Source organism: Engraulis encrasicolus, chromosome 15 (genome assembly GCF_034702125.1).
Source record: "Engraulis encrasicolus isolate BLACKSEA-1 chromosome 15, IST_EnEncr_1.0, whole genome shotgun sequence".
Taxonomy (NCBI): Eukaryota; Metazoa; Chordata; class Actinopteri; order Clupeiformes; family Engraulidae; genus Engraulis; species Engraulis encrasicolus.
Genome location: NC_085871.1, coordinates 6,559,379 through 6,580,928, shown reverse-complemented (window position 1 = coordinate 6,580,928; position 21,550 = coordinate 6,559,379). Strand labels below are relative to the sequence as shown.

The window sequence follows — 21,550 nt, the reverse complement described above, 5'->3', positions numbered from 1 at the left end:
CGTACGCACACATGAACAAACACTCACACATATGCGCACACACAAACACACACACAGACACCCAGACATACACCTGTTGCCAAATGCACTAGGTCAAGAATGTTAGTGAAATACAAAGGCAAGAATACACGGAGGAGACTGTTGTCTGCCTGCATGAGTACAAGTGGACATGTGGAACAATGAGCGACTTGTGTTAAAAGAAAACTTTTGTGCTTTGTTTGGTTGGAAGTTGGAACAGCCCGCTCCCTGAGAGAACTATCAGCAAGTACAGACAGAACAGAAGCACACAGAGACCCGGCAATGATATTTTTGGCTGGCGACCGAGGGGTACACAGTGCTTCTGTTTCACGGTGAAATATCTCATATTTCCCCCTTAAATAATGGCTATCATTCATAAAATGATCATGATTACAACCAAAACATCATTATGTAGTCCTCTTCCCAGCCGAGACACACCTACGGTATAATCTGAGCCGCGTTCTGTTGTTGACTTGTTCTTTGCTCAGTCTGTACACATATTGCTGTGAATGCAAGTCCCTTACCTGAATTACAGTAAGCACACGTTTGACCCCTTAACCCGTTAAAACATGGCATTATAAATGTGCTGTTACCAGAATGGCAATGACCGAGTTGTAGTGCATTACTAAAGGCCCTGTGTTATGTCATAGTATAGTGTCGCAGTACTATGGTAGTTAACTTTTCAATGACTATTACAGCGTACCACTGGTGGTGCAACTATGTGTATGTGAAAAAAAGAAAAGTGTTAAGAGACCATGATGTACGGTGATATTGCACTCTAAACAATACATTTTGTTATTTTTGTTGTTATTGTCATAATGGCAACCTGAAATCAATTGCTAAAATCCAGTACAAACTCTGATTACAATTAAAGGAAAATTCGGCCAATTACAACATAGGCCTACTGTGTATTGTAGGGCATGGTGCATCATATATCAAAAGTTGCGCAACATCAGCAGGCCCTTTACACAGCAATACCTTTTGGGATGATATTTTGATTGAGTTAAATGTGTTTTTTACTTAAGACTTGTCTCTGTCTTGGCCACGGGTCTTGCCAAATATGGCGTTTGGACTTCATTTTGTTTAGAACACTGGTCATCATGCTATAGTGGAGATTTATAGCCAATCACATATTAGTTTATCATCCATCTCTGTGCCCTTCAAACATTCATATTGTTGTCCTTCATCCTTTTCATTAACTTACACAGACTGTCATGTGACTCAGTCTTGACTTGGAATAGGCCTAATCTTTTTAGACTCGATACTGTCTCACATTTGAACCTTTTTGGACTCTTGTCCTTGTCTTGAACTCTACAAAGGCATTGCAGCCCTGCCCAAAACCCTAGTGATGGTAACTCCAATTCAGATGAGTGATGACTCGATCAAAGTTGCTTGTGATTTGACTCACAATCTGATCATCTTCTGCTCGCTAATGTCTTGGTTCATAAAATCATTGGAGGGTTTTTTTTTTTTATCGCTGAGGCCGTGATTACTATTAATATGTTTTTGTTGCTGAATACAAACCTAAACTAAAGGACCCTATAAAAAGTAAAAGAGGAACGAATAATAGCCTCATGTATCACAAGAATTATCTCTTACTGGTTGAGGCGGAGGCTGTGAGTGTGGACATGTGATTACAACTTGCGCTTGCGTTGCATGATCAGTCTGTGGACACGTTCCTAGATGCAATAATGCATCACTACCCTGCAGAGAAGCTGCAAGCGCATTACATTTCCTCTGCATTTACTGTCTCTAGTGTGCAGACACCATACACGTGGGCAAAGAATGTGTAAAGCAAGAGATGTAACAGTTCTATGCACGTGTGTGCCTGATTAAGTGATTCATTTAACTCAATTTATTAACGCCATTGAAAGAAGACTAGTTTATTGCTCTGTGCATCTGTAACGCTTTACATTTTTACTCAATTGATAACATTCCTTGCTTTTCTTCATAAACCCACATACCACAATTACTATTCTGTAGTTAGATAGTAGAGTTAAACGGTATAGGTGTACAGTATAATAAGGATGAAGTCTAAGCCACTGCTGATGGGATGTTAGCACTAATCCCCAAAAACCCTTCAGACACCCTGCTGAGAGGCAACAATCCTTCTGACCTTGGCTGTGGCAAACCATCTGCTATTTGTCCAACATTCATTGGACTGTCCCCCATGAACCCAGCTAAAATGCACAGTCTGTGGAACTCAATATCTTTTGCTGGCTCAAAGAAGTGTGTGCGTGTGTGTTCGTGCGTGTGCGTGTGTGTTCGTGCGTGTGCGTGTGTGAGAGAGAAAGAGAAAGAAAGAGAGAGAAAAAGATGTACAACGTATTTTCCCCATGAACTGACCCTTTCAAAATATGACCTGAGACTCACAATGCTTCAGTGTAGAGAGAGACCTGGCAATGATTCAAAGAAAATGTGCGTTTGGCAATTGTCAGTCGTGCAGGTAGGTCAACTCCATACATATAGAACAGAGGTGGGCAAACGCAAAGCCATTTCATCTGACCCTCAGGGCCCTAGCAAGACCGGCAACTTTTAAGTATTATTACTCTCATCTAACATTCCTAAAACGACTAGAGTATTGCAGGTGTGGGATTAATCAAGGTCACATCTACATATTAAAATGTGCAGGAGTTAAATAGCCAACAAGTTATGCCAGTGCACATTACAGTATTTCTTATGACTTATTGACTCAGACATCTGGCCCAACAGTCAATATTCTCAACCCAATGTGGCCCTTGGACCAAAATAATTACCCACTCCTGATACAGATCAAAATATGTGATGAAAGGATTTTCAGTACTACCTAGACAAATCTGAACTTTTCTGTCATTTTTAAAAGTAATCATCTCTCTGTAAGGCCATAACTGTGCATATGCAGATATATCTGTAAAAGCGGTGCATCACAGTTATGGCCCTTAACTTATAATGGGGGCCATAAGACACGTTTGACATGTTTGACATTAACAGAATGTCAATGTTGAAGTCGTAATAGGGGCAAGTCACAACACATATTACAAAGTCTCTGTGTAATGCCCTAGTTAGTATAGGAGCAAAGTTATTCAAAGAATAGTACAGTGATCCATCACCAGGCCACACATAACTCAATGATAACATCTGTCCTTGATGCAGCAGATAGGCTACTGTATACAAGAAGCATGCAGTGAAAGTCTTCCGGTAGCCTACCATTAAACTCACAGACACATTGTAACTTATGCTGAAATTGAGAGTCCCACGGTCACTTTAACAGGAGCAATGTTTTCCATCCCTCCTGTCACATGGCCCACTGCTCCAATCCCAGTCACACTAGGTGCTGCTGCTCAAGTGGCAGTTTACGTATGTGCCATGTATTGTGACCCGCAGCTCACTCCGCCGTGAACCCACCACAACAATCGCCCTTTGTATACGTGACCTACGACCCAGTGACATAGACTTGAAGATGATGTGGGCTTATTTTCTCCCATAAGCCCCAACGGACTCTCTCTCTCTCTCTCTCTCTCTCTCTCTCTCTCTCTCTCTCTCTCTCTCTCTCTCTCTCTCTCTCTCTCTCTCTCTCTCTCTCTCTCTCATTCACTCACACACACACACACACACACACACACACACACACACACACACACACACACACACACACACACACAGAGTTAGTTTTTACAATGAGCAGCCAGTAACCAGATAAAATAAGACTATTTCAGACTGCATAAAGAGATGATTAATTTTGAATAGAGGAAAAACAGAACCACAATCACAACTTTTCAGTTAAAAAAAATGTAAAATCTGATGACTATATAAATACCCCATATTGCATTGCGCTGCATTACCAAAATGAACAGAAATGTCTATTTTTGCCCATGATGGTGATTAAAACTCTCTCTTTCTATTAATAGCTTCAAAATCTGTCAACTTGACCCACATTTTCTGGCCTCTCGTTGAACCCTTAACAAACCTTGTTAGATAATCCCTTCAGCCTCCCGTTCTGAGCCTCTCTCTTCAGATCATTGTTTCACGTACGACCACCCTGTCAAGTGGATCTACATTAGCTACCTCTGTTTCTGCTACACTGGCATTGACCCCACACACCAGAGAGAAACATGGACAAAAAAATTCAGTTCCTGTGAATCATAAAAAGGAAGAAGGCAGTGAGCAGCACCCATTTTTATTTGATGACGATTGTCTGATGAGTTTTTGTTCTGTTGTGTTTCGACATGATTGTTAATATGGGAAACAAGCATCTTACAACGTTGCCTCAAAAGCTGCCCATGCAGCCATTAAAAAACATAACATCTTCCAGTGATATTCATGTGACGTTAATCAGTACCCGATGAGGCGAAGCAAAGTGTATTTGCGGAGAGGTTGTTCGGGGTTAACAACATCATCAAACGCTATAACAACAATCAATGATCCCCCATATTTGGCAGCTGGCAATGGAAAGCGTGGATGTTGCTGTTGTTGCATGTTGCAGACCCAACATGCCTGATGAAGTCATAGCGTATTAACTGCACAGAGCAAACACCTGGACTGTAAACCTGGGTGCCATGGCAACGAGGCACAATAAAGGTTCTGTTTACACTACAGGATGTTGATCCCTGGGGGCATGTCAGCTTGACTGTGGGGGCTCTCTTTTGATGTCCATGTAAGGGCAGGTAAACATTGGCATTGGATATCCTGGGTGTCCACAGAACACCGATGTGTCACTGTGACAATTTCATTCGACCTAGCCATGTCCAAAAGCCAATTGTGCATAAATGTAAACAGTTTGCAAAGCCGGTTCACTTTTGGCATAAACATTCTCTGTTCCGAGGAATGTAATGTGATATTTCTGTCTCTCTCTCTCTCTCTCTCTCTCTCTCTCTCTCTCTCTCTCTCTCTCTCTCTCTCTCTCTCTCTCTCTCTCTCTCCCTCCCTCCCTCTCTGCCTCTCTCTCTCTCTCTCTCTCTCTCTCTCTCCCTTTCTCTCCCCCCCCCTCTCTTTCTTCTCTGTCATTCCACTAAAGGTACTATTCCACAGCTACAGTACCTTGAGAAGAATGATTGGGGGGGTTCACAATTTGGAATATCACAAATTGGAAGTTGAGAGCTCAGGTTAGATTCTCTGAAAATTGCTAGATGTTGGAGGTGGCTCTATACCCATTCAACATGTTGATCATTTGCATCGGTAGGCGCTGGTAATTCAGATTATGTGCTGTTCTAAGTGGAAACTATTGATGTCAAAAGATTGCAAGTAATAAGTAGCCTACAAAGAGCACATACCAGGTGCCTTCTCCAGGTGCCTGCAGAAGGCTAGATGTTATTAGATGTTGTATGTACAGTATGTTACATCCAACTTCAGACTCCAAACTCCTTCCTAGGCGGAGGAGCAGGAGCAGGTAAAAGTTTCATGCCTAAGGCTGTGACCTTACTGAATTCCATATAACCATCCTATTAGCATTGCCCTCATTTCCACACTATTTACAGTACTTAACCGCACATGTTATTTGAGCTAGTTGTACGTGTCTTGCACACACAAAACTACCTGAATAGGCACTTCGCAGGGTGCTAGCCACAGCGGAAGGGATGTTCTAAGGGCACGTTATTGTAGCGTTACCTTGGGAGGCTTTACAGTTATGGAGTTACAGTTATTCGACTGCCCTTCAACCTGTGGTTCTCAGTCTAAATGACAAAAATTAATCTAGTCCAATATCTTTTAAAGCCCCCTGTGTTGTGCAGTTCAATAGTCCAGTGCTCACTTTCTGCCCAATCCTTTGAGATATCATGTGGAAATCTATGTAAGTTGACAACAAGAAATAATAGTTTCAACATGGTGTGATTTCAGCAACCAGAAGTCCTATTATCTTTTTCGGGTGTGTTCTTTTTCCTCCAAATGTCTTTTTTTGCAGCCAACTCCTATTCAACAGTCTGAGGACATTGAGTAATGTATCAGTTCTTGTGAATAGCAGTTGGGCGCTCTCTGCCAGGAAAGCCATAGCTGATCAGGAAGTAAGGGCAAGGGGTACCTTCTCGTAAGTGCCTCTTATGGTGACACTGCTAGTGTTTGAGGAAACAACCAACTGCCTACAGTACACATAACCAGCGTGACCTGCAGTCAGGGCCGGCGCTAGCATAGGCACACTAGGCGGTCGCCTTGGGCGCCAAATGTCCTGGGAGCACCTAGGCCCACAGAATTACAATATTAAGATAAATGAAGCATTACATTTCACATTGACGATGGCACTCAGTACATAATCATGGTACTAGATCAGCTGTACTCAATCCATGTTTACAGATGCCAAAGTCAAATTCCACAATTAGGAAAGATAAGTGCTAGGCTAGGGCACCAAATTGCCTAGAACCGGCCCTGCCTGCAGTTCTGTTTTGTGTTAGCATTTGAACTGCATGTGGATGTACCATAATCTTGGCCTTGGCCGTGTTAATAAAGATAATAAGTATACATATATTTTATTTTAGTCCATGGGTTCGCTTAATACCAACAACCATGGCATTTACTCTACTATATGTTTTGGTCATAGGCTGTATGTGGAATTCTTGGTGTGCATTAAGAATAACTGGGTAAAAATAGACATCTCTACCAAAGATGAAGTGGCAATCAAGCAAAGTTGAAGTTGTTTTGTCGTTTTAAAGATATCTTCTTGCTTCTAATGAACCTTCATCTCTGGTTTGTATATAAACATGAACAGATTTTGAGAGACATGAGTGATTTCCTTGGAGGGGCATGAAAGTAGGACAGAGAAAGCCAAAGCGAAGGGCCTCCTATTTTCTGTTCGTTTAAATCTCGTAATGACCACATTGTGTGCGTGACCTACTTTTTGTGAGGCCAACATCTGAAATCTTAATTCCAAAGTCAGCACTCCCCTCGTTTCTCTCCTTCTTCCCTTTCTGCATCCCCATCTCTCTCTCTCTCTCTCTCCGTTATTCCATGCTCATTCTTCACTCGATCTGTTTTTAGAAAGGTCATTGAGTGTTTTTGTTTCCTCCACCTGATCAGGGAGCAGATGGGAAAGACACAGGACTGTGCTGGCTTAGCTACTCTGGAAATTGGACACAGGTGGGTGGGTGGGTGTCTGCATCTTGCTGTGATGGCCGCCGTGTCTTCCTGTAAAAATGAGAGAGTGTATCAAAGAAGAAAGAAAAATCTGAATTCTGTTGCTGCTCACAGATTTATTTTACACGTTTCGACCTCAAGCGGTCTTCGTCTAACCGTGTGCAGATTTATCGTTCTTCTTTCACACAACATTGTTTGATCCTGCACCTGTTTTACTGGATGTGTGCGCACACACCCCTCACACTACTTTCGGACACCAGAGCGTGACATTAACTTTTTGCTCACTTTTTGCTAACTGGCCACAGTGGCTAGTTGTTTTCCAAAGTCACTAGCCATTCAGCCTCTTTACTGATATATCTAAGCTCAGAAAATGGAGTCATAAAACAAGACGATCAGTGTGTTAAATGAAACTACCTACAGTATCAGATAAATAGAATCTGAATGATCTTTCTTGAACCTAAATATAACACAAGGTGCAAAAACAGAATTTATGCTAATGTGGCATACCCAAGAATAACTTCCTGTCACATTGAAATTGTTACTGGCCACGGTCAAGTTTCACCCATTTTTGGCCGGTCAGCAGGTGCCAACGTCAAGCCTTGCAGGACACGCATCACTTCACGGAAAACAATGTCATTATCAAGTCATGACGATATTCAGCTTCAAACAATTATTGAGAGATTATCCAAGATTGTCCACTTTATAGCCTCTATTATCCTCATTATCACCATCATCATCAAATAAAAAATGGACAGAATCTGAAGTGGCTTTAGTGAACAACATATTCCCAATGCATTGTAACCTGGCAATCACAAATTCTCCTGAACTTAGTCTGACCAAACTGCAGTGGTTTCAAAGATATCAGAGGGTATCTTAACTTTTGTCTGCCCAGTGCCTTTACTGTATGCTACTTCTTGAAACTACAACCCAGGGCCGCCGCTAGACATAAGCAGAGTATGCAGACAGAGTGCTTAGGGCACCAACCAGTGACTATTAGCCTACTATAGGTGTGCTCTGTCTGTCACACCAATGAGTCTCTATGTGTTCCAAACTCTGCACTGTGCACTGTGTACTGAGGTTGAGTGCACTTTCCGCCCTCAGAGAGTAGGCAAAATTTGAGTGTGAAGTGTTGGTCCAAATAACGTTTTGTCTGTTATACTTAATGGAAATGATGGTTGCAGTGTCATCAGAGTTTACCAACCACCAAAATTCAATTCATGACGGAAAACTCGTTGGTCGTGTTACATTTTTTTTTGTTAACCCTGTATCTTATACACATGGCGACTGTCTTTCAAATCAAAACTGTGCTGTTTACAAAGAATCAGCAGTTTGACATTGGTTTGCCATGATTCTTCAGAGCGGTACCCAGCTGTATGAGCAATACGAAGGCCTACATTGCGAGTGACCCCTCACCCAAGTGATTGGTGAAGAAAGAATTTTGGGGCATCCTGAATGGGAGATGTATGGTGGAAGTTAGGCGGCATGAAGGACACCCTGAGTGTGTAAAACCTAGGGGTCTGCTTCCCAAAGGCCTGGTGGTGTGACCATCACCAGATTTGTCATGCCAACAAAGTTGGCTCTTTGCTGTAGTGGTCAGAGCCCCAGTTTGATACCCCGGAAGCCCAAGTTCAATCCAGGGCCACTCGACTCCCCTTCAGGGGCCAATAACAGAACTTTTGCATCTTTGCCTTAAACCTGCCCTCTCAGGGCGGCTGACAACAAATCTGAGAGTGATTTCAAATTCAAGGGAGGGCTTGGCCAGACTCACTTGTGACATTTGGTGCAGTATCACAGGAAGTACAGTATGGGCAAGCCAAGGCTAGATGCACTTTACTGGACACAAGTCTGGCTCGCACAGACTCAGTGGCAGTCCACACTTTTTTACATTGCTCATCATGCCACAAGTGTGAAAACTCACAATATGCTGCCATGGACTACAGGGCACCTCGGGTATGTCAAGATATACAATACAGTATGTATGTTGATAACTAAAGGCATACATTAGAGTATTTGTAAGCACAGAATTTAACAAAAATGTAACATGTGGAGTATCAGTGTGTGGACAAATGTGTGTGTGTGTGAGATTCAGTAACACCCAACACAAAGCAGCATTTCAAAGACAGCTCATGGACACATGGCACTCAAAAGGGGGGGGGGGAGAGAAAAGTGCCCATATTTTCCCACAGAGAGAGCCTTCATTTAGCTTCAGCCAGCAACAGAGCCTGAGCAGAGCAAGCCCGTAAAAATTAAAGCTGAGGTTAATTTGGGTCAGATTGAGCTCTAAGCTTTACTGCTGGGCCAAGGGTCAAACTAACCATTGCTACTACTACCATGCCACCAATGCAATGTTGTAGACCTCACATCAATCTTGGCTTTGTCCTTTCACATGCAACATCTTAATCTTTGGTGAAAACACAACCATAGCAACTTGATTTATGCAATGACTTTTATCAGTCACACATTTTGTTAGTAACGCATACCAGGAGTAAATGCTCCTCAAAGACAAAGTTTCCCATGCTCATTCTTGTATATATACTCTGTACTTGCGATGCACTTGGGAAAACGAAAACTCCCAAAACACGCCGAAATTCTCTGAGGGATCATAAAAGCCGCCAGCACTCACACAGGGGGCCCTCAATGAGTAGCCAGCTCTCCACAAACAGACAGTTAGTCCTCTCCCAAACTGCCACTGCACATTCCTCAAAGAAATGGCAAGTTTGGTTTGGAGGGATGAATATTTGGTCGAGTTGTGGTGGATTCTCCTCTTTAATCAGAATCACAGGGCTCTGCACCCAGAAATGGAGCGGTTGAGAATGGATGCCCCCCTAGCTCGATTACTTGATGAATGCTTTGCAGCTATTTCAGCTTTTAATTATACAACTGGTGTTGCAGCAACCATGAAACTGTGTGTGTGTGTGTGTGTGTGTGTGTGTGTGTGTGTGTGTGTGTGTGTGTGTGTGTGTGTGTGTGTGTGTGTGTGTGTGTGTGTGTGTGTGTGTGTGTGTGAGAGAGAGAAAGAGAGAAAGAGAGAGAGAGAGAGAGAGAGAGAGAGAGAGAGCGCCTGGGATCATGTCAGGTTAAAAAAGGGACCGGAAGAATCTCAGAATTCCAGGAGAGGAAGTTAAACAGACGTAGATATGAGGAAAACGTTCATTTGTCATCACCTTTCTTTGCGATTGAAATAATGTTCGATGACATTAACAAAAAAACAACTGCAATTTTTCTCACTGTTGGAGTCAGTTATCATACCTCCTCCTCTTGAACTGATGTGCCAGCTCAAACTGCCACAGGGCATAAAGACATTCCTTCCACTATAAACTTTTCTCATCTCTATAATTATCATTTCATAGATGATTTTGTTTTTTTATGTCTTGAAAGGCTCACTGTTAATCATCACTGTTTATTCTCATCGGAATCAAGAAAACGTGTTACATCTCAGCCTATGTCTGACTAACTGTTCAACCATTCTTTCTCGGAGCAATGCCCGGTGGAAAATATTACCTTTTTGTCAATCCAAAGAGTACTGCTCATCTCTACCAAGGTGCAGGATGGTAGGTAACTTTTAGAAGAATGGATTTGCATGCTTTTAGACGTCACCTTTAGTCATAACTAGCTTTGAGTCAGAAGACTTCCAATTCGAGTAAATAATGCTTGATTTTTTTTCTCACATTGTGAAGAAATAGCCAGCAACACTGGATTCCAAATGAATTCCATTAAAATGGAAAAAGCTCCCTAGGATATTATTCGGGGGTGAATGAGAGATATTGAGATGATTGTTATGAATATCATTTTCATGTTGTCTCGATTAATAGACTTCCTCACCTGTACCACAGCTCTAGGAGAGCATGTTGTCTCATCGGCACACAACCCACCTCCCCATCTGTGGTCACAAAAGCCCCCCACGAGCCCATCTGCTATCCTACTCCCTGTCTGTCAACTTGTCAATGCTGACTGCCACTGCATTGTGATTTCGTCCACTCAGTTTAAAGGACTTTTTTTTTCGCGACTCCTCTTGACCCTTCAGTCTTGTCTGCTAACGTTTCAATTCCCACGTAGGCTACTGTCTGTTGTCCTGGTGTTTAGGCATTTAAGTTGTGGTATTTGGTCGGTACCTCTCTACTTAACATCAACTGAATGACTCCCATATAAATTTAGGCTTAATCAAATAGGGGCACATTTAAAATGTCTCCAAAAGATGGTGTTAAGCAATAAATACAACTGATTTATAACTGCCACACCCTTCTTGATAAGCCATAAAATCTGGAAGACAAAAAAAGACATATGCTCCCTGAGTTTAGTTATTGTTTTATGGTAGGTTTGTGGACTGGGATTTAGCATACCCATACCCAGAAGAGCCTCCCCCTTTATTGAAATAACTTCATCATTTGCATGTGAATGGTGTGGATCAGGGAATACAATAGCTAACAGCCATGGCATATTAAAAAACACAGATGTCAGCATCTTGAAACTGACTCTTGTTGGAAATTGCCTGGTTTAGGCCATAGACAGTCTAATGATTGGCAGTAGGAAATGGTTACCAAATACATAATTCACTATGCACTATGTGTTACTTCGTGCAAGACATGCCCGGCTGAACTTTGTCTCCATTTACTCTATAAAAAGGACACAGAACCACATTTTAACGGCATGGGTTTAAATTGCACTTTTTCACAAAACATCACAATGTCATGTAGGCCTATGTGCAGACCAGTGGTAGGCCTATGTCTTCTCCATATGACCATAGGTTTCATGTCTTAGAGTGCGTATGTTGAGGAGAATTGCACATTAGTACCATGGAGCAATATGACTGTGTTTGACAACAATTAGCTAGTCTTGTTCTCCTCCCAGATGCCTCGTCAATATCCAACAACGAACCCACTGACCCCGTCTCAGGCACATAAAGCCTCCCATCCCCCCTCATTAAAACTGGGGGTGCAACGGCGCTAAGACCCACAGAAAACTGCCCTTAAAAAAAGAACACAATACTATAACTTTTGTGTGTCAGTTTTACAGATTAAATATTGTATTTTCATGAAGTTATCAGAGAAGTTTTAAAGATGTGCGCTTTAAATATGTTGGCTAATTAAAATAGCCATTCATGGGTATAGCACAGGGGCTCGTAAAATTAGGTTCGAGATCAACCCTGGGGTTCCCATGGGATTTTAGGGTGCAATTCAGAGCAGATGTCAAATTTTAGATGCATTACTTTATATGGTGTTAATGCAGATTTCAAGGATCACAAATTTAGCATGATTCTGAGGTTGTTTGAATATGTCTACATGTCGTGTTTGAGTATAATTTAAAATAATATAGCAGGTGTCACATTTGAGAATATAGTTTTAATGTCGATTTCAAGGATCACAAATTGTGAGACTGTTTGAATGTGTTTGCTTGTTATCCTTAGACACTATTTACAAAGTTATTTAAAAGAATGACCCCTGTAAACATGTCTGTGTTGGTTTATATGTTGTAGGCTGTTTCCAGTCAAAAAGCAACGTATGCACTGAACAGCATGTTGGGGGCAGTGTACTTCCACTTTTGCAACCTCACCGCTTCACAATCAGTGACAAAGGCAGGTTACGCAACATGGAAAAAAATGTGACTAAGTGAGCTGATGTAGATATCACTGAGATCACCTGAGTTTTCATTTAATGAATCTAATATGTACAGGCCTCTTTAATCTCCAAAGCACGGATAATCTTTAAAAAGTGATATTGTATGAGAGGGCTTGGGTTACTAAACTGTTAATAATGATAACTGTGCTGTTAAATGCTGAAGTTAATTCTTTGTCCAAATCTTGGATTAATTCTTAGGATTTACATTGATGCTGTGATTGTAATGAGTTTGACTAAATATGAGACAGGGTTGTCTCTTGCAGGCGCACCCGCTGGTAGGCCAGGTAACCTGCTGTATTACGTCAATGGAACACAAGAAACCATTCTGTAGAAAACATGTTTTAATTCAAATGCTGTATATAAAAAATAGGACCTCAATTACGTTCCATACAGCCAGTCTGAAGAGAAGACCCTCATCATCAAGCTGCATAGCTACTGACAAGAAAAAGCTCTCACCCCACGCAAACTGTTAAAAGGCTTGCATCTAGTTATATTAATGGTGATTACACAAAGTATTCCCAACATGTATATGTATATATTAACTCTGCCATAGACAACATATGATAGCCTCTGAACTGTAAAGTAATTAAATAACATTCATTGCTCTTCTGATTTTTAAGTAAACCTTGCTTTTATTCCTTTTGACATTGACAGCGTCTTTCAGTGCATCCTCCACTTTTTTCATTTATTTGTCAAAATGTAAAAAAATAGTACTACAGGAATGCAAACAAAAGGCCATGTAAAGATATGCGAATGCTGGGATCTAAGCAAAGACAATAAATAAAAAATAAATAAGCCACAGATTGTGGAATGTCTACATGGTACAAATAAATTAAATGCAAGGGAAAATAATAATATAATATACACAAAAAAACACACTGTACAAGATTTTGCTTTGAAAAAAATACAAAAAAAGGGAGAAAAGAAGTCCATGAATATTGCATTGATTGTGCAATCTTTACCCCAGCCTAGACTGCCCCAGGCTTGAGCAATGTATTATCAGCAGTGAGATGGGGTAAGGGGGGGAGGGGTGCCACTTCACCCATACCTGGGTATGAGAGGCTATATTTGAAATAGGTCATACACATTCAGAAAATAACATAGTAACTGCCATCCAAACCACCTGTAGAGAGGCTAACTTGTGTGAGTGAGCAGCAGCATTATAATGGTTTGGGGGATGCTGTGAGTGTGAGTGTGTGTTTCAAGTATTCTACGCCGTTCATCCCCCCTCTTTCCATCACGAGACCCCAAAAAAGGCTGGGAGGTAATTTGTTCTGCTTTATATAGTGGGGAGGCCCTCACTCAGAAAAACAAACATTTGTTTAGCCCCCAACCACGGAACAACTTACATACAAGCCTGGAAAAGGGAAATAGGATAGACCAAAAAAAAAGGAAAACAAAATAAAAAAAGCAAAAAATGTTGAAAGCAAGGCCCCAACAGCGGCTTTCAAAAAGGCACTCCAAATCAAATGAAAACATTTAAATAAAAAGTGTTTCTCCAAAAAGCTCTATGAGAGCATCCATATCTGAATAGGGAGGCTTGACCAATATGTATAAACCAGTCTGGTAACATCTTTTTGAACATAAAAAAATACAAAATAAATAGTGCTGGCAAGTCCGCCCAAAACAGCAACTGTTCCCAATTAGGAAACATGAATTATATAAAAAGAGAGAGAGAAAATAAAAGAAAGGTAAGGAAGAGCAAGCTGTAATAAATTATGATTCCCTACAAAAAGGAAATGGTATTTCTTGGAGAGTCCAGTCAATCAATGGCTTTGAGTTGACTTGACTGCAGCCCCAAAAGTCTTTAGAACATTCCAGCTCTGGCCCCCCTCCTCTCCCCGTTTCTCCTCAGAGACTCTCTTTGCTAGAACTGGTACTCGACGCGTCTGTGACGATGGTCCTCAGCCGGATGTCGCTGTCCTCCACCTTGGAGGATTCCGCTGGCCGCATCCACGGATGCTCAAAGATCTGTTCTAGGGTGGGTCTGTCGCTGGGTCGTATGGAGAGGCACCACTTGATCAACTGTTGACATTCTGTCATCAGGGAAAGGAGGAAAAAAAAAGAATAATTACATTTCCATTTACAGCCTTCTGTAAAACGTGTTTCAGCATATGATCAGTGTTATTGTTTTGTAGGTGTATGTGCTGTGGGAAGATCCTATATATAAACAGAGCGAGGCAAATTGGCTACGTTGCACATTGTATCCAAGGACTGGTGTTGCAAGGTCATGATGTACGATGAGGGGTTAAGTTCACATTTTTTGTAACATTTAGATGTGAACAAAAGGGCAAAATACTCACCAGCAGACACCCTCCTTCTGAAATACAATCGGCCTCGAAGGATTTCTTCGTCTTGCTCGAAGGGGATGTCTCCACAGACCATGTCGTACAACAGCACACCAAGTGACCAGACGGTTGCTGAGCGCCCGTGGTATCTATGGAAACGTATCCACTCTGGAGGACTGTAGACTCTTGTACCTGTGTTTGAAAATATGAGGAGGGAATCATGACTACACAGGCATATGATGTACTTAATTTCACTCGTTCACAGTCCCATAACAAAGCCATACAATCATGTGCGAAATTGGCAGCATTTCCCTTGAACTGCATAGTAAAAAAAGAATCACCTCAATAGCAAAATAAATAGGCAAAATTTCAAAATAACCAACATTTTGTATTAGGCTACACAGCCGCTGGCTTCTAGGCATTAGATTGGTTGAAACTGCTAGAAGGCACAAGATACGTCACGCACGAGTGCTATGAAGTATCACGTGAGCTGTGGGCTCAGGTTTCACAACAAACAGCTGTTACGTGGCAGCTGACTGCGTCTCCATAACACAAGCCCTTTAACGGCCAAACGCTTTGGTCTGTTGTGCTATTTCCAGACAATAATAAAGAATATGAATATTGCGTTGATGAGCCGCCTTTAAAACTACACATTTGAAAACGAAAACTGAAATCAACCCCGCTTCACACATGGTTGCACTTATCCTATAGGCTTATGTTTTGCCATACATAGCCTACTACATTTCTTTGAGTGTCTAAAAATAAAGTGATCACTCAAGGGGAAATCCTTGTAGACGCAAACAAACACGAATATGCGTCACAAGAAACATGTCGATGCTGTCTCCAGATGGAAAACAAAAAATTGTGCTGCAGTTCCAAAGCATCAATTTATCCTAAAATGTAGGCTATTTTGCCCTCATATAGCAGTAGCCAGCACAAAAGTCAGAACCACATCATCAAGCACTCAGTCAACTCATGGTTTAATTGCCTACCGTCGAATTCGGTGTAGACCGTGTCCTTGAGAATCGCCCCCGAGCCAAAGTCAATGAGCTTCAAATCCCCGGTGCGAAGATCTACAAGGAGATTTTCGTCTTTAATGTCTCTGTGCACTACTCCACAACTGTAGCAGTGTCGAACGGCTTCAAGGACCTGTCTGAAAAATCCTCTGGCCGTCGCCTCGTCCAATGCCCCCTTTTCAGTGATAAAGTCAAAAAGGTCTTTCACGGGTTCGGGTCGCTCCATGATGATAAGCCAGCCGTCCGGTCTTTCATACCAATCCAGCAGTTTTATAACCCCTCGAAACGATGTTCCAACTTTCTTCAGAAGCAGAATTTCCAAAGGTACCACCGTACCGTTCTGTAGAGACAACAAAAGATCCCATTAATATTTAGCGCGGTAAATGCGGTCGCGTAGCTACAGCTGACAGATCAACAAAACCAAAACAAATCCACGCCAACAACACAAACCGCTTAGCAAAATGGCTATGTCAACAAGCTAGCTGAACCATGATGGTGTACTTACAATAGTAGCCCACTCGGTCACCCGTTCCTTTGCCACATGTTTAACAGCAACCTGGAGAGACAACCAAGCACATTTTGTTGTAAGCGACACACATCAGGATAATGAGTAAGATGTAGTTATTATCATCAACAACAGTATTTGGGCGGGCGAGCCAAAGAGCTTTCACAACTCACCGGTAAACCATCGGAGATCCTACTACCGGCGTAGACTGTTCCGAATCCACCGCTACCCAGGACTGACCCGACTTGATACACTTTCTCAAATGGCTCCTTGTCTATTTTAACTGTGGGAAGCAATACAATAATATGTTACAAATATGTCTTGTGCAAAACAAGATATGTCGTCTTGATATACGATACAACACAACAGTGCCCTTAATTTTGTCATTGCGGTAGAAAATACTCTGGACATGTAGATGGTTTCAAGTTTTCTCGCAATATAAATTGACAAAATATATCGAATGGTCGGCACACCTGTAGTTAACCCATTTTGCTAACATCAGCTAATGTTATTGTCAGCAACAGACGGCGCTGACCGGCGAAATTACCTGGTTGGAGCTGTATTTTCACGGGTAAATGATCCATACTCGTCGGACTGCAGATATGAGAAAATGAGCCAAACTTCGACAGCAGCATATTTAAACAAGTGCAACAAAAATCCGTTGGTTGAGCGTGCTATGATCCACCGTTCAATCTGAAGAAATATTTTATCAGCTGGCTGGGTGATCCTCTTCCCTTGCTAGCCACCACGCTATAGATAGCGCAACAAGGTTATCCAGTGCACCCACTCCACTATCGCCGCGGCGTTTCGCTGATCCAGTCAGGGAAACAGTGAAAATGAGGAAAATCCACAAGATACGATCCTTGACGTGCACCGATGTGCCGCCACCCCAATAACCGACGCAAGTTTATTTGCGCTTATCGAACAAATAAACTAACACGCAGACTGATTGTGACTACAGTCTACAGTACTTTGTTATTATACCGAAGCGTGATCTCTGTCTGAGCTTTGGCGCGGACTCACGAAGTCCTTTAACGCCAATATTTTGACGCGTGGAGGGGGTGGTGATATCACTCCGCGGTTTAGCTTACTCCTTTTCTTGGCGGGCTAATTAAGAATTTCCTTAATAAAATAGAATTTTATATGTTTCACTGTGTCATTATAATTATCATGACAGCATTTCTTTTGCATACAAATATCACATTCACCAACGTAATTGAGCTCATGCGCACTATTTTAACATAGTAGGCTACAAGACGCTCAAGGATACCCTCGTCTGGAAGCTCTCTACTACGTTCATTACAGGAGGAGCACCTAACCAATGGGACAGCGTTTATAAATACCATGTTTTGTATGCTTTTATCATAAAAGGGGGCGATTTGAGTGCACGTGGCGGGAATTCAGAGATCCGTCTTCTCCCCTTCTTTGCAACACTGTTGATGAAATATTTGGCAGACCTGGTTAGTATTTTAACAACGAGGTGTACATTTGCGCGGGCAACTAGTGATTTATAGACTTTATAGTCAAAACAATGTATGAAAGGTCTGCGATTCTTATCTCCATTATAACTTTACTTCTCAGTTTATCAAAACCCGCCTGGTCCTATTTGTAAGGCAATTTTGAAACACCTTTTCAAATCCCCCGTAGTGATGGGGAGCTCAACGTGGCCCGTTGTAGTCTTCAATCAGTTGTACTTACAAGGACGGCCTTTAGAGGGTGCTAATGGTGGTGTATGTAAAACATGATATGAGTGTAAAGATGGAATCCTTCTAACTGCAGCATTTCCCCACATGCACAGCATGCAAATACCATTAATGTATGTGATGGCAAAATCCTTGGATTTCCTGGAACCCAAGTAAATGTAGATCTACAGAATACAGATTTATCAGGTCTTTTATCAGAAGCTTTTAAATGAAGCTAGACAATTGAAATATATTATATTTATGAGCAGAATTTACACAATAGCCTGAACTTCTGTGAATTGTTTAATCTCAAAGATAGGCAAGGCCTATTTGATTATTTGACCTTGCTCCTTTCCTACTCTTCATGGAAAACACAGCCTATGCACGTCCATAAGAGAGATCCACATGTCCATGCAGGTTAATATTTAATGCACAGGCTGTGGGAGGTGTAAAGAAGTAGAAGTACTGTTAGGGATGTAATTACATAGTGGCATATATAACACAGTGTAATATCATGTAATAACTTTGTAACATGTATCACACTAGGTATACTGTAATTTTGTCTGTAACAGTAGGCCTATTTCTACTTCTACTTTACACTTTTCAATTATGACTGCTCTAACCAAGTAGGCCATAAAATGGTGTGTATTTTCATTTTCATCTCGAGCAGAAGAGTGACTCTACGATTCGACTGCGCTTTTGGCAAAAGCAAAATGTCAATTATCAGTATTTTTTTCCAACTAAATGACCTAGATGTTTACATAGTGTATATATTTAAGTTTCCAAACAAACTAATTGCCAAGCTTAATCTTAAATCATTTGATAAATACTGTAATGAAAGCGAACATTTGCTTGATTATTTTGTCAACAGTGTTATGGACAAATACTATGTCATTTCAAACATATATTAAACACTACAGAGTTGAAACAACTTACGTTTGAAAGTGCTTTTGTCCCTTAACAATAATGTTGTCATTAATCTGTGCAACTGATATAGAAAATGTGATTGTTGAGCTTCATAAGTAGGATTTTATGATTCACTGTGATACAGACTGACACATTTTTCTTTATAAATCCCTGTAACGTCTCATTTGAATTTAGTCACCCTCCTTACACAAGACTTCCTTCTCCAGAGATAATCCCTAGTGTCTGTTCATAGGATTTTTCCAACACATAAGGGATCAATAGCACAAAAACACTTTCAAAAGAGTCAACCGTGTTACTCAACTGTGTTATGGTCAACAGTGCAGGGCAACAAGTCGGCACTTTTTTAGGAGAAAAAAACAGAGCAGACAAACCCATGTCCTTAGAACACAAATTATTTTGTTTGTTTGTCTGTCAATATGGAGATAAATTGGCAAAACATACTCCTCCTCAACTGTCATAGCTGATGCGTAACACCATTGACGGTAACATGGCTTGACATTTCAGCCATTTTTATGTTGTTGTGCTAACTGAGGACCTCAGAAGTTCCACAACAACACCTTAATCAATTAATGTATTTGTATGCTTTATCTGTTTTTTTCTACATGTGATTTCTAATTCAGATTCTTATGAGTATGTTGATAACACAGTTGACAGGCAATTTTCCCGCTATGAGAACATGAAAAAGAATGGATTCAATTATGGAAGGATGGAGCTCAAAACTTACCAAAAAGTCTTCCCATATCCTGCCAAAGAGGCTATGACATCACATGTTGTTATTCGTATGGCCTAAGACCAGACCATTACTGATTTATGGAGGGAGTTTCAGACCATGACACGGTTAACACAGTTTTCGTAGACACACACAAAATGGCAAATTTCATGTATAATGGAAAGCACAGTGGTCTTTCTGACAGTTTTTTCATATTGTGATGATTACTGTGAATCAACATTTGCAATCGTCTTGGACAGAACAAGTTTCTTTACATGCTAATATGAAGACTGAATCTGACATTTGGAAAACAGGACGGCATGAAAACGCTCAAAACCAGTATTAAATATTCATTCTTGCTGAGGGAAATAATGCCATGTCACACTTTCTGTATTATATGAAAGATAAATGTGTGCTAATGTCCAAAACATCATTGGATGCAGTTAATAGTTAGTGGAATTGGCAAATAAAATCCATGGACTTAAAAGCGCAGTCGAATCGTAGAATCACTCAGAAGCAAAACTGCCAGTTTCACTATAGCGTAAACAGCTGCATTTTGCACCAACCTGCACACAATAGCCTACGACACAAGAGTGAAGTAAATGCAAACGATCAATGATCCTGATCCATATCCTTACTTGACCTCAGAGTGACTTGTAAATGTCAATGTACTTGTAAATTTCAATGTACTGTCAATGTACTTCAATGTTGAATTTTAAAGGTGCACCGTGTAAGATTTTGGCCAGAGTAGGTTGCAACTATGAGGCTCATTGAAACTGTGCTGCCTAAATTTGATCTTTTCATGAATATCGTAGGCCTAAATAATAAAGTAATATTTACTTGTATGACCAAAGACGGTAAGTTTTGCAGCTAAAAATGCCTATTTTTAGAAATATGAAAATGCATTTCATGATGTTTTATTTGGTTCCATAGACTTCCATTGCTATGCTTAATGTTAAACCAGGCAATTCAAACACATAGAGAAAATGGCCTATGTGTTCTCATATTTTAACAGGGTTTAACTGCATATGAGCAGTTTCCTGAAATGAGCTGGACTGTTCATTTAAAGGAAGGTATATTCAAGTATACTCATTCAACTCTTTTCTTTACGCAACCATTTTTTTCCATGACTGTGGGGTGGGCAAATATTGCAACGTTGCTTTACAGCTTGTTTTTCGTTGCTTGTGCTGATAACCTATGTGCACCAAAGGCCAAAAGCGCACACACAGCTTATGATCAAAGCCATTTCTGTCAAGCTAATCTGATTGTACAGCACATATGTCCATGCTGCCCCATAATTATTGTAAAATAATAAAAGAAGACAGAGTACTATTCAATCAGTTTCTTTTTTCTGCCCTCTTAGGATCTAGTCACAGATTCAAGTGACACAGATGTAGTGGTGACAGCATCAATTTGACTGAGGATTATAAATCTGATGTTGTCATCTTATTTGAAGAGAGGAGAAAAAGTGTGTATACATTTGTTGGTATGAGAATATGGATAACACTAAATATGCAATAATCTATCAAAGCAATTCCTCTAAACTAACATGCAGTACCATATGCTTCCATAGGTCATAAGGTTATACAGTTTGTATGGAACATAGGCTACTGTTACGTTCAATGAAATGCAAATGAGGAGGTGAATGAACTGTTTGTTTGTCAACATTCATGTGCAAGGTGTTCTTAGCCAAAGCCCATTAGTGGCAAGTTCTCCTGTCAAGACGCGCCTGCTCTCAGATAATATCTCTGG

At 40.9% G+C, this 21,550-nt stretch overlaps 1 protein-coding gene across 1 annotated transcript; it reads right to left on the bottom strand.

Moving 5' to 3' along the window:
- Positions 1-12,994: 12,994 nt before the first annotated feature.
- pim3 (Pim-3 proto-oncogene, serine/threonine kinase) lies at positions 12,995-17,494 on the bottom strand. The gene is made up of 6 exons (XM_063216908.1): positions 17,028-17,494; positions 16,654-16,763; positions 16,481-16,531; positions 15,952-16,315; positions 14,975-15,151; positions 12,995-14,707 (listed from the first exon to the last, which is right to left on the bottom strand). Exons 1-6 carry the CDS (start codon positions 17,113-17,115, stop codon positions 14,523-14,525), a joined length of 975 nt encoding a protein of 324 aa, XP_063072978.1. The 5' UTR covers positions 17,116-17,494; the 3' UTR covers positions 12,995-14,522.
- Positions 17,495-21,550: the final 4,056 nt, after the last annotated feature.

Coding starts and splice junctions, on each gene's coding strand:
- pim3 (XM_063216908.1), bottom strand. CDS start 17,115: ATGCTGCTGTCGAAGTTTGGCTCATTTTCTCATATCTGCAGTCCGACG. Junction 16,532..16,653: donor GGATCTCCGATGGTTTACCG/GTGAGTTGTGAA, acceptor TTGTCTCTCCAG/GTTGCTGTTAAACATGTGGC. Junction 15,152..15,951: donor GGTCTACACCGAATTCGACG/GTAGGCAATTAA, acceptor TTTCAAACACAG/GTACAAGAGTCTACAGTCCT.